This window comes from Euprymna scolopes, chromosome 7 (genome assembly GCF_053919585.1).
Source record: "Euprymna scolopes isolate OS-2025 chromosome 7, ASM5391958v1, whole genome shotgun sequence".
NCBI lineage: Eukaryota > Metazoa > Mollusca > Cephalopoda > Sepiida > Sepiolidae > Euprymna > Euprymna scolopes.
The window spans coordinates 160654121-160668278 of record NC_136488.1 but is presented as its reverse complement, the minus strand read 5'-3'; the positions used below and the strand labels follow the sequence as shown (position 1 = coordinate 160668278).

At 31.2% G+C, this 14158-nt stretch overlaps 1 protein-coding gene across 7 annotated transcripts in view; it reads left to right on the top strand.

Annotated features, from left to right (window-relative positions):
- LOC145280216 (uncharacterized) overlaps nt 1-14158 on the top strand; it is a 147548-nt gene that overhangs the window by 122763 nt on the left and 10627 nt on the right. For all 7 annotated transcript variants that reach the window (XM_080131998.1, XM_080131994.1, XM_080131995.1 and 4 more), the window contains one exon: nt 3328-3486. In XM_080131998.1, the coding sequence (XP_079988124.1) occupies nt 3328-3486 (159 nt within the window). The remainder of the gene's footprint in view (nt 1-3327; nt 3487-14158) is intronic.

Here is a 14158-nt window from a genome sequence, read left to right as displayed (position 1 = left end):
TTAAAAAAATTTTCTTCAAAATCACCGGATTCAGCATTAAATAACCTGAAAAGGGTTGATATGCCGTAAAACAACCAACCAACCTAGTATTTCTATTGTTTGAATGCATTGAAATTTGAAAAAATATAAACGATCGACCTGCAGATTTGTTTTATTTAAATTCTAATTTTTGATTCAGAAGTCATCAGAAAAATACATAATACAGAAGAATAAATATTAATAAAACGTTCTTTCACTACAAACAATGAAAACTCTTTCTGTCTGAAAGCATAACTTGACTATCATTTAATGCTCAATTACGTTTACTACACTATTTGAGATTATTGTACTATTTATTTTAGTACTTAGGTTGGTGGGACAGGTCATATAACTTGTTATACGATCATCTTCTGAGGGAGGGGTCAGTATAGTATACATGCTTTTTTTTTTTTTTTTTCTCCAGAATTAAAAAACTATTTCTTGGGTTCAGATTTCGATACCAAAGATTAAATTAAAAAAAAAAAAAAAAAAAATACTCATATTTAGTATGTTTTCCTTGGAGGAAAAATATTTTTCATTTACTGCTTTTCCCAAACAACCTCCCAGAAGTTTTTTTTCTTGTGAGGGAAGAGGGGGAATCCGGTTTTAAGTTGGTTACTTAGTATAAACTAGGATGATCCAAGTACTTTTTTTCTTTTTTTTTTTCATCTATAGTGATTCATGTTTACAGGATGGGGGTGCCCACAATGATGTCAATAGCACATACAGTATTTTAATGTGGGTTGGGATTTTCCTTTTTTCAAACTGCTTACAAACATTTGTTGTTCGTGTGTGTATATAAGTTGGAAATGTCCTAGTGTTACCCAGGAAAATTGAAAACACAATCCCCATAATTAAAATAGTGAACATTATTTTTTTTTTTTCATTGTATAAGTGTTACTTAAATTGAAATGTATAAGTTTAGAAAGCAAATACAACAGACGCTTTTTATTAATTAATTTATTTTTTTTTTTTTTAGTAAAAAAGTAAAATCCATGTGGTTTGCTTCCACGGAATATGTGAAAGGAATTGAAGATTTTTTTTTTTTTTTAATTATAACAATGCTTATATTGGAGAAAAAAAAATCTTCATGAATTCATTTGAGGTATGACTACACAATCCTCTTGATCTTTAACATTTGAAAATATCACTGTTGAAGCAGACCACATAGATTTCACTATTTTGGTGACCTCATGCCACAGAAAAAGAAAAACAAACTGATTTTAATCCTGATGAAGTCATTATCTCCGTAAAATTTGACTTTTTTAACCCTTTAGGCCCTGACCCAATTAAGCAATAATTAGTCGAAAAGACAGTAGGTGAAGGCCAAAATATCGGCCGTGTCATCTTTTTAACTATGTTGCTAAAGCCAATATATCGGCCATGCAAGGTTAAACGTTTATAAAAAAATGTGCTGTATTGGCTTTCTAAACTTAGGAATTCCCATAAAATTTACCAGAAAAAAAAACTTTTCAGAAAAATCCTGAGCCTTTATCCACAATATAAAAATGTTTATGAAAAGTGTTTGTTTTTAATTTACTATGTAGAACTAGATCTCAATTCCTAAGCTAAATTGACCTGGAAAATTATATTTTAGCTACACTATAAAAATGTGCATAAATAAAACTTGTTAAAATGAAACCAATCTTTAAATAAGTATAACTAGTAAATTAATTAGATATCATTTTGTAGTGCAATATGCAAATTAGTTAACTAGGACGTCTCTTGCATACGCATGATCACTATATTATAAAGCTATTATATTTTGAATATGAACTTGGCATTTGTATTTCATTATCAGTGCTTGTATATATATATATATATGTGTGTGTGTATGTATATATATATATATCTTTGTTTTTTAAATCCCATTGTTTATCTTAGTTTTCAAATTAAATATTTGAATAAAACAATTACAGTCCTGAATTTTTGATATGAAGTATGCATGATTGTATTTGAATTAATCTGGCAATTATTAAATGAAGTAGTTAGATATATATATATATCTATATATATATATATCTCATTAATATTTATTGAAAAAAAATATATTAGGGAAAATATTCAACCGTAAATAATGACTGGAAAAATCTTATGTAAATTCAGGGTGTTTTTGGTTATGTCTTCAGATATTTAAGTTGAAGTGTGGGGAAGTGTCTCTTCATAACCTGTGTTTAGTTACATGTCATACTCCTTTGAACATTATTTATATTTGATAATGAGTCACTTTATCTAATAGCAAAGTACTGAAGTTCTCTATATTTTTGTTTTCTTTGCATTCTTCTGTTTTTGAACGCATTGAAAAATATTGTAATAAATGTTACTTTTCAACATTTTGAGTCTATAACGTGTTATCCATTTTTGGTTTCCTTTTAGAATAAATGAAATCCAATACTTGACTGCTATCGTTAAAATTTTACTTGACCCAAAAATTACTGTTCTAAGGCTTTGAATTATTTTATAATTCAAATCTGTAATACTTGGCAAATAAATGCAAGTCAGCCATTTTTATCTTTATGAGCTGTATTTACTTGATGACTAAATGACATTAACTTTGAAAATACTTAAAAAATTGATAAAGTAAATGACATCTAAGATATATATACCATTTTTCTTCATTTTTTTGGGGGGGTGGGGGTGAATTATGGCTTTTTTTTTTAAAAGTATTTTGAAAGTTATTAGTCATGAAATTAATTGAACACAATTCTTCTAAAGCAATAACTAATTTTAAGATAATTATAAAATTATTAGATATAAATCGTTTTCGAAACATTAATCTTTTAATGAGATTTGCTAATAAATTTTAAAGCCAAAAATTACTTTATTGAACAGTTCGCTTCCAAACTCTTTTCAAATTTCAAGGGACAATTTTTTTTTTTTTTTTTTTTTTTTTTTTTTTTTTAACTATTTACAAAAGATTAAAATGGTTGATTTATTTATGAATAAACAAAAATAGTGGATTCAATTGTTAATTCTTTTAAAATAGTATTAAAATTTTTTTCGTTATTGCATTTTTAATTTCAATATTAAGATATGTAAATTATGTAGACAAACTTGCACACAGAATGGTAATTTCTATTTATAAGAGATTATTAGATAGCAAAATGTCTGCTGCTTTATATTGCAACTTTGTAATTCAAAACTAGTTGAAGGAAAATAATTCCTGGTTTTAGTTTAAAGGCAACGGTTCAGTATTGTGGTTAATTTGTGAACCCAAACGGAAAAAGTTCTAATGATGCTCTTCTAAATTTTATATTAAAAAAAATAAAAGTGAAATTTTGTTTGCTAATCATATTTCTGTTGTTGTAGGACCATCAAATCAAGAAACTTCCACTTCAAATATAGTTGAAGGTGCCACTGGTGTTGATACATCAGTGCCACCAAGTATAAAAACTGCCACAACTACCGTACCTGTCCCCACCTCCAGTCAAGATAAAACTGTAGATAAAAATGAAGAGGGAGCTGCAGGTAAGTTCTTATTTTTGTTTTAATTTAAAATATATATATACATATATATTTTGAAATATGGTTAATTTAATGACTAGTTAGGATTTGCAATTAAACTACTTAATGTATGTATGTATGCAATATATTTATTCCAGGTTAAAAATATTCAAAAGTAAAAACCATTGTATTTCAACAAGGTTATTGATAGTGCTCAATAAAAAGAGCAGGATATTATTTTATTGAATTTCAATAAACAAAATTACTATAAGTCGCTACAATAAATCTACTGTTTCAGTCTAAAAAGATTCTTCATTAAAGGACAGGCCTAGAGTAAGACTGGAGGTTTATTGTCACCTGATGATGGATGTCTTTTCAGACTGTTATGATAATTTTGTTTGCCTAAATTGAACACAAACGAGTGTATATCCTTCGCCAGTGTTCACACTTATTCATATAAAATAACATATTGGTGAAGTTGAAGAATTAAACATGCAAAAACTCTGTTTTTAAACAAAAAAGAAAAACTCATTCTGTATAGAATGAGAAGCGGAAATAGTGGATTTCTTTCCAAATTCATTTCAAATGGTTTAGGGGGAGAGGGATCTTCCTCTTTGCTTATATCCCTTTGCTTAAGCACTTAAAATAGTTTTGTACCCAACTTTACCCCTCCCTCCATCTCATTCAAACAATTTGATCCAAACTTAATAAATGACCCAACAGGTCACATCTTTTCTATTATCTTCTGTTCTATAATAATCCCAAAGCTTGAGTTAGTTTGAGGTATGTTGCAAAGCTAGTGAAATTAAAAACAAAATTTTTTTAATCAAAATTAGCTTTCTTTTTGTTGTATATCTTTCTCTTTCTTCCTTTGTAATTACTGGTTAAATAGTATTGCTGCTTGTAGTGCTATTTTTGTTTATAATGTACTATTTGGCTTGTTTTATTACCTATAACTGTTAAACGGAGATATATATATTTCTAGATCATAGTAAAGATGTGGTGGAACAAGAAAAGGTGAAAGTGTTTTTCTTTTTACATAACTCAATCCCAAAACTGAGGAATATTTTACCATGTATTTTATTAAAATGTTTAGAGGAAATAAGCATTGATTAATTCTGCTTCAGTATAATACTAGCTGGCTGCCCGGCGTTGCCTGGTCATACAATACACTTCTGCATAATTTATGCAGATTGTGTATGTATTATAGAATCGATCCTCTATCACAGATTATGTATTAGAGAAAAATTTTCCTGGTGGACTAATTCACAAAAAATGTTCTATCAAATTCCGCCTTGTGTTTGTTTACAAACTCACGTCGGCTAATATTTAGGCTTGGCGATCTTAAACAGTCTTTCATCTCTTATAAATAAAAAGAATTTTTACATGGCAATATTACACGGGTTAGGCTGGTGTAACGTAAAATATTCCCCTGTAAAAATTCTTTTTTATCTATAAGAAAAGATTATTTTTAATATCGGATTTTTTTTTTCGATACTTATCGGATGAATTTCTGTACAAAACAAATCTAAGAAAACTGCGAGACATATAAATTACCTTTTCTGTGAAATTTGCAAAAGATAGGCTCAGCCTTTTCGGAATTTATGAGGAACTCTCTCTCTCTCTCTCTCTCTCTCTCTCTCTCTCTCTCTCTCTCTCTCTCTCTCTCTCTCTCATTATGTAATAGACAAATTCTTGTTGCACCCTTCCTTTAAGTAATTCAATTTATTAAATTAACCCTTATCCTTGAGTGGCCTCTGGGCCTTGATAAGTAGTGACTTGGTGGGGGTTCTCACTTGGATTGTTTTAAGTGTCCATTCTACCTCCACGCACATTTCTGAACATGATACTACTTTGTTGTTTATTGGGTCGTATCAGTTCACGAGGACGTTGGTTATTCATGAATGCAATGTAAATATTGTCAGTATTTTTAACACCAAATTTAAAATGTGTATGCCATCAAAATGAATAAGCAAATAAGTGAAACATTTTCCGACCAATTTTCTTCATTCCGGTTACAAAATAAAATTGTCAGTCGATTTGAATATTGCTACGCTTTTGGAGTTATTCAATTATTGGTTGCTTACTGTCTTCAGACGAGTCAAGAAAAGATTAAGCCATTTTATATAACAATAATAAATGCAACTTATTTGAACAGGTGTGTCTTAACATATTCCTGAATGTGATATATATCTGACATGGTGGAACTGCTAGATACAAAATTAATTGGTTCTAGCTTGGCTTTCGTATCTTTAAATTTTCGTATCTTTAAATTTTCGTCTCTTTAAATTTTCGTCTCTTTAAATTTTCGTCTCTTTAAATTTTCGTCTCTTTAAATTTTCGTCTCTTTAAATTTTCGTCTCTTTAAATTTTCGTCTCTTTAAATTTTCGTCTCTTTAAATTTTCGTCTCTTTAAATTTTCGTCTCTTTAAATTTTCGTCTCTTTAAATTTTCGTCTCTTTAAATTTTCGTCTCTTTAAATTTTCGTCTCTTTAAATTTTCGTCTCTTTAAATTTTCGTCTCTTTAAATTTTCGTCTCTTTAAATTTTCGTCTCTTTAAATTTTCATCTCTTTAAATTTTCATCTCTTTAAATTTTCATCTCTTTAAATTTTCATCTCTTTAAATTTTCATCTCTTTAAATTTTCATCTCTTTAAATTTTCATCTCTTTAAATTTTCATCTCTTTAAATTTTCATCTCTTTAAATGCATTTTACATGTAAATCATCTAATCCACCCTAAGCCCTATGAAAACGCTCATTAAATTTTATAAGTGTAAACCAGAATGAAATAAGAGCCAAATATTACCTAACATAACCGTTAATACCTTCACCTGCTATTTAAAAAAAAAAATTTTTTTTAACTTTTCTTGGATGTCTGAAAATAAACTTCTATTAAAAAAATGAGATATTACATAATTTTTGTAATTTTTATTTTAATTACTCCTAAGTCCACAACTTCAAATTAATGGGCACACAGACGCACAGAAGAAAAAGGATTCAAAGAAAAAGGGATTATTTACTTTCTTACTAATTTGCAATTTCTAAGAAAAAGAAAACTCCCCCACTCCTTACAAAAATTTCAAAGTGTACAATAAAAATTAAAACAGAAAATCTTTCTTCGATCTATTCTTCAGAAGTAGTAAAAATTGTAATTATTTTTAAAATAACTTTAACTTATGCAGGTAAGTTGAAAAATAAAATTAAGTTCAAGAAAAAATGTTTTCCAGATAAAAATCAACACAAATATTTTCAGAAAATTATTTAAAATTTTAAAAATCTAATTAAACTCCGATTTTGAAGGTTTTCAAAGAATTAGGTGCCTGAAAAGTTTGTCACTCGTATCTTTCGCATCCTGAATTTTTTTTGTCTGCCGGGACAAAAAAAAAAAAAATGTTCACATTACACTTTGTAGGCAGTCTTTCGTATCTAGAGGTTCCACTATAAGTGAGAATAAGTGTGAGAACACTTCTCAACCTTTGATCTACAGACTTGAAATTTGGTATATAGGGTATTCAGATTTGTGGAAAATGTTTTAATCAGTTTTCATCTGAGGGAGTGTTAAGGAGTCAAAATTAAAAAATTGGTACTTGAGGGTCATCGGATTTTTGTTTTTCAACTGTTTCACAACTGCACGTTTCATTTTATTTTTTTATTTTTTCCTAAGGAATATAACATTACATTTTAATACCTATGGTATTTCTGTTTATAATAAGAAATTTGCATTAATAGAAATATAATATTTATGTGTATTTTACAACCGAGCAACACCGGGCAGTCTGCTAGCATGTTTATTTGTTTGTCACATTTCTGATATTACTCAAGATTGCTATCCACTTCTCACCAGTCTGCAAATTCTACTGTGCGGTGTTGTCCAATCACTTGCTTCCAAATTTTCCTTGGACAGCCAATCTTCAATTTAAGACATTCATGCTTCTAGAATGGTTTATTCAGGATGAACGTTCCATATGACCCTACAAGCACAATAAATTCATTCTAGGGTAGCTTCCCTGCTGAGCAAGTGTAGTGTTTTCAGCAGATTATCTATGAGTTTGGTTATGGATCTGCCATTGATAGGTGAAAGAAGACTGGTGAGGGTTCAGCATTCGCTGTCGTGTATTATGAGATATATATACCCATTGGTCCTTAAAGGGTAAGATGAAAAATGTTCAAAATAAAGTGATTTTGAGGTTATATTGTCTTTTATTGTCTTAAAAAAAACTCAGGAAGCCCCCAGAACACTATTGCAAGCACTAATTAAAATTACGGAGGCCCTACAAAAGCACTAAAATCAAGTCTCTACTCCCCTCCCCCTACTTGAAGAGAAAATATTTTTTAAGGCCTGAAAAACATAAATTGTCAGAATTCACAGGAGAGCTACTAAATGCAGTAAATATGGTTATAAATATGATCATAGTTATATATATATATATATTACTCAATGGGATTAAAATACATTTGTAAGAAAAGCACTTTAAAATAAGTAAAAACAAAAATATTGTTGACCTTGTATATGCTTTGAATAGCAGCAGCTTTTAATATCTGACTTAAGACAGGGCGTCCATGAAATAGGTAAGCAGTCAAATTTTTTAAAACTGGAAATCAGAAACCGGATGAATGGTTTAAATGCCCAAGCAAGCAAGCTAATCTGAGTTTTATAATTATAGATATAAGCACATAGTGGACCGTCTAGATACAAAATTAATTGGTTCTAGTCTGGCTTTCGTATCTTTAAATTTTCATATCCTAAAGTGCGTTTTACATGCAAGTCATGTAATCCGCTCTAAGCCTTATGATCAAATAACATTACACTAGGTCTCGGCTCAAAATAAAACTTTTTTCTGTTTATAGATGCGCAAGTACATAATGCAAATCCTGCAGTCCTATTTCCCAAAAGATCTTAACATTAAATTATTACCATTAGACTGTTCATAAAACTTTAGTTGAAAAGTTTTTATTTTGGTGTAGAACTTTGTTTTCAATTGAATTCCCACATGAATATATATTTTTTTTAATTTATCTTGCTGTCATTGCATGGAATGAACAAAGAGACTGATAAACAAATTTTGAAAATGGAAAATGTCTGCAAGCGATCAGTATATTTATCCGTTAATCAAGTTTGGTAGTTCCAGCTTACTTCAGAACCACTTTCTTTGTACCTCATTAAAATAATTTATAACAAATATTAGATCCATGGTCGGAAAAACTGTTACACATTTTTAGCTGCCACAGACATTTCTGATCAGATAAAAACTGTTTTAAAATGGGGTGGAGGACAATGTGACACTGAATAATCTCTTCATATAAATGTATATGTACCGAATTTCTTAAATGAATTACCCAGTCATTATGAATTTTGGAATACGACTTCTAAGCATAAGGGTCATAATATGGACGAAACTTAATTTAATTCTATACAAAGGAGATCAAAGTCCTTCATGTAAATTCAGATAGTTCCAATTTTTGTGAAATTTTAATGTATTAGACATCAATTAATATTTCCAAATTTCAGTTTCTTTGCAGTATTTTAAATATGGCACAACCTCAAATATTTCTGTCCTGGGACGGGTAATCTGGTATTGTATGTAATGAAGTGCTTTAACTCGCATCTTCATCTTGATAGCATCTATAACCAACATGCCATCACAAAATTTTTTTTAGCTTTAATGTTTTTGCCAATAATGGTTATCAAATATTGTCTTTCTTTGAACAGTCCCCTGACGCTTGCTGCAGGCCTGTCAGACTAACCAATGAAAATTCTGATCTCTTCTGTTTGCTTCTCACCTCTGCATGACTGACACAATTTTCTTTACTATTAAGATTAATTGAAATAAAAAGCTATTTTGGGAATATTTTGTATTGGATATGTTTGCTTTTAAAAAAAAAAAAAAAAAAAAAAATTGCTTCATAAACATTTTTATTATAAAAGATCAAATAAATGAATACTATATATATTTATATTTTTAACCTTATCATGATGCTTTTAAAAAAGTAAAATATATTGTGGAACGATAAGTATCATCCTAAAGAAAACAAAACTTTTATTGAAAAAAAATCAATTCGGGTAACTTGATTGTGTAGTAGAGCTGACGTCTTATGTAGCCACTTTCAACCTCAATCACCGCCTCTATACTCAGTCTGGAACTGGGAACGTGCCTTTTCCACAAGTGCCAGGAAGAGCTTGGCAAATACTTGGTGGATGGCAGCAGTCAGGCTGGCTTTGCTGTTGTGGGATGTCATGTTGGTGATGTTCTCAACGTATGACCAAACAAAGTAGTTCTGTGGGTTCAGGGGAGGAGGAGGACAGAGAGTACAAAACTATACCACTCCTGAAGCCAAGCCTGGGTCTCTTTGGACTTGTGGGCCGGCACCAAGTCCTGCTGCCACACCCAGGGTCTGTCAGTGGTTACCTAATTTCACCACACTCTTCAGCACATTCAGGTACACTTTGGTGTTGACTTTCAAGCTGCCTTTGAAGATGTGAGGTGGCATGATGTGGCTCTCACCTGAAACCACACCAAAGACCATAACTGTGGCCGTAAACTGTTTTCATCACCCTGTGAATGTCCCTGTTATTTGTGGCAATCCAGCAATGCATTTTGAGGGTGTTGACAATGGTTCTGTTGTCGTAACTTTGATCGGTAGAGAGCATGAGTTGTACAGTGGCGCATCTCCGATTTCACTTGTTGAACATTGTTTCACTTTCAAACATGATAGGAGGCTACTATCACTCTTGGGATTTATACACAACTGGCCAACTAGTACATGGTCTGCAAAAAAAAACAAAAAAAAACTTTTCATCAAACAAATGGAATCATGTCGTCTTTTCTAGGGCAACAATTTTTGTTCCGTGTGTGTGTGTAAGTGTAAATATATATATATATATATATATATATATAATTTCAAAAATCGCTTCACAAAGCAAATAGTGTTTACATTATGTTGTGATGGAAAAGCGTGTTTAATAAAAACAGAAGGGATTCAGTTTTCACAGGTTAGTCTCAGAAGCGTTGGGATTTTGCTTGAAAGTTCAGATATTTTCCATGTATATCTGTGTTCGTCTGAAAATATATATTGAGGCTTTAATTATTAATTCAAAAGAACTTTCAATTTTTTTACATTCATTTTTTCTAATTTTTCATTTATTTTATGTAGAATTTTCTGAATTGCATAAGGTTTCCAAATAAAGCTGCTATAACAGCTACTGTCCACAGCTTGTCTACATCATAATTTACTGTTAATGTTTTTGATCGTTGACATATTTACTGCAATATTTTGAATGAATTGCATTGATTTTCAAAAATTGTATTGACATAATTTCGTTCATAGCTAACCTTTTTCACTACCATCTCTGAAGCTCTCCAAACGACAATTTTAAACCTACCCCAAAATGTTACTAAATTATCGTGCATTATGCCATAAATAATACCAGTCGTTAACGAGATTTTCCTCCATAATGATTTATTACAACTTCTTAGCCATTATAGTCTACATCATTTCTGCGTCTTCAGACGCTTTTTATGGAAGCTGATAATTGCTTGAGTTTGTTGATTTTTCTTGATCTGCATTCTGTCCTCATTTTTTTTTGTTTTAGTCTTAATAGACATATATAGTGTAGTGATAATAAATGTTTATTGAACCATAGGTGTTCTACCTAGAAGTTAAGTTTAAACTGATATGTCTTTGACTTGAGGTAACAGCTACCCAAGATGGATTGAGTTGACTCCTCCTGCAGAACACATCCTGGGTGAATGCAGAATGCACAAAAGGTCTGCAACAGCCAGTCATGGGCAGCTAGTCCTAGAACCAGAGGTGTGGACTAGAGCTAGATTAGACCGCTGCTTTGATGTATAACCAGGTCTTCAGCCGTACTCCAGGATGTCTTCACTAACCTTAGAGTGGTTCTGGAACTATTGCTTTGTGGATGGACTCTGCAGCATGGCCAAACTAGAAAAGTTTCTTTAAAAGAGATTGGTTGAGAGGGATGATCCTGCATTGCATTCAGATTTGAGTATTCAAGACAAAATGGTACCAGCATAATAATCGCTTCATGCTTTTTGAAATCTGCAGCTCACTTCAGCCAGATATTGCAGAAAAGGATTATCAAAGCAAGCGCCTGGTTGACCCAGGCTTTGAAATCTGTTGTGATCTATATTTGGGGTTACGGACTACTTGTGAATCAAATTGCCACTTAATTCCTATGAACATGCAACTTGAGTTGAATACAATAGCGATAAGAGTGTCCAGTATACAAGCTATTTTTTTTTTTGTTATTTAAACTCTGCTAAGGGAACAAGACAAAATGAATTAAGTGATACCAGATATCTATGACATAATGTGGATTTGAAGCGATAAACAAATGAGATCTCTGCTTTTTAGTAGAATTCTTGTTTTTTTTTTGTTTTTTTATTTAGAAAAGGTGGAATATTTTTTTTTTTTAGTCAGATTCTGTCCTGACTTCATTTTATTTCTGTTTCTCACTTTATCTCGTCTTATCTCTTTCTTCTGTAAATGTTAATTTTGCCATACTTCAATGATTCACGATGGGCTGGGTAGGGGAAGGTAGATGTCTTTTGTTTGAATTACTTTTCATCTTCTCTCCTCTCCAGGTTGGTAAATTTTGATTTTTTAGATTTTTTGCCACTTCGCTACTCACATTTAATATATAAAAGGGAAAATGTGTTTGTATGTTTGCCCAAAACTTTTGACAGATGCATCAGATATTGATAAAATGGGTATCGTTAGAAAGATCAATCTCTTGAACAAAAAATATCTAAAAATTGTCCAAAAAGATTTTGTGCTGGCCAACGGGGCTGTTTTTTGCAAGGAGGGATCACTTTTTGCGTCAACATTTTTGCAAGTCATACGCCTAGCAATCTCTATGTTTAAAAAAAAAAAAAGTTATTTCGACCCGTCATGATGTCACAAGTCGTCGTGACTGTGACAGCTGGTGCGTTAGCTTTTTTTTTTTTTTTCCCTCTCCTTTTTCTCTTTCGCGTTAGTTTAGTCTGCCTATTCAGACTAAATTTTTTTTTTTTTTCTCAGTATCCTTAGTATACCACTTCTCTCCACCTGGGCAATGCCGGGTAGCCATGCTTGTCTATTATATAAATCTCAAACTTAGGTTTGTTTGTGTGTTCATATGTCCGTTAAAACCTTGTCAGCCACATCACACTGGGTTCAAAACGGTACCATCTGAAAGAGCGATTCCTCAGATGCATATGTGAAAATTAGAAAAAAAGATTAATTCTGTGGAGGTCAACCGGATCATTTCTTGCAATGGAGGGGGGGGGGGTCACTTTTTGTATCGAGATTTTTGCAAGTCATGCACACGTCAGAGGTCGTCTCTTTCACATTTCAGGTTCGAGCCTGCCTACCGTGGCTAATTTTTTGCTGATGCACAGACATTCACTGCTATTTTAATTAAAAGAAAAGTTGTTTTGATTCATGTTTTTGGGAGTGGGGATTCAGCCCACAGGCTGCTGAAATATCTGGTAGGGAAGTTGTCACCTACTTTGGGGGTAGGGGGGGATCCGTTCTTTTGTGGAGACTGCTCAATATCCTTATTGTACCAGCTGTGTCCAAACTGAACTTCATGTTCACTGGGGAAAAACCAGGTATCCATGCTAGTCCTTAAAGTTAAATTCAAAATTCCTGGAATGTTAATTTCTGACAGAATACAAATTCTCTGATGAGGATAACGGTTCCAAACGTGTAAATGACAGTAATGTAAATGACGGTAATGTAAATAACATCTCGGAAATAAAACCATTTATTTTAAGTCTAAAACTTTCAAATAATCTTTACACATGACAACCAATAGTTAATTAAAAAAAAAAAAAAATCTTTGAAATTTTGACTTCAGGATTAAAAAAAAAAAAAAATTTCTTATAAATATTTGCAATAAATAGTTTCTTGTAGAGAATAAAATATTTTTACGCTGCCTTCAACAGGAAATCAAAGAATTCAAATTTTAAAACTGAAAAAAAAAAAATTTAAGATTTAATTTTAGATGCTTTTATTTTTTACTTTTACTTAAAAATAAAAGCACCTAAGATTAAATCTTTTTTTTTTTTTCCAGTTTTAACATTTGTATAATGTATTCCAGGAAAACATTACAAAACATGGGTTTTTACCAAAGTTATAAATGTTTTCATGTAATACATTATAGTTTCTATATTTACCTCACTTATCTGATAGCAAACTCTGTCTCTACATAGCCTAGTCTGTGTTATGAAAGGCAAGTCTTATCTCAAATTTTGTGAAGCTACAGTACTTTTTGATAAGTTGTTGAACCAGATGATAGTAGATTGTGTTATGCAAAGCTGTAGGTGAATACTTTTGCTTGGGTTTAAATTTTTTTTAAATTTACTATCTTGTGATCCTTAAGGATTATGAAAGCCTCCTGTTTAACTTGTTTAGCTGTTTTTATTTTTGCTTCATGGATAAGACTATGGCTTCATCATTAATATTGTAAACATTGATGTGTCCTAATTTTTTTAAGTGATGTTATTTTAGCTAGGTTTTTATTCCTGCCTTTGCTAATTTTATGAGTTTTTGGTTTTATGTGTATATGTCCGTCTCATCTATATATAATATTCATGTGTATAAAGCCAATGTTCGCTGTGTCGACTCTCTACTCTTCTGTATCTTTTTATTTGGCCCAGATGACGACATTCCAATCTGCATTGTTTCTCAA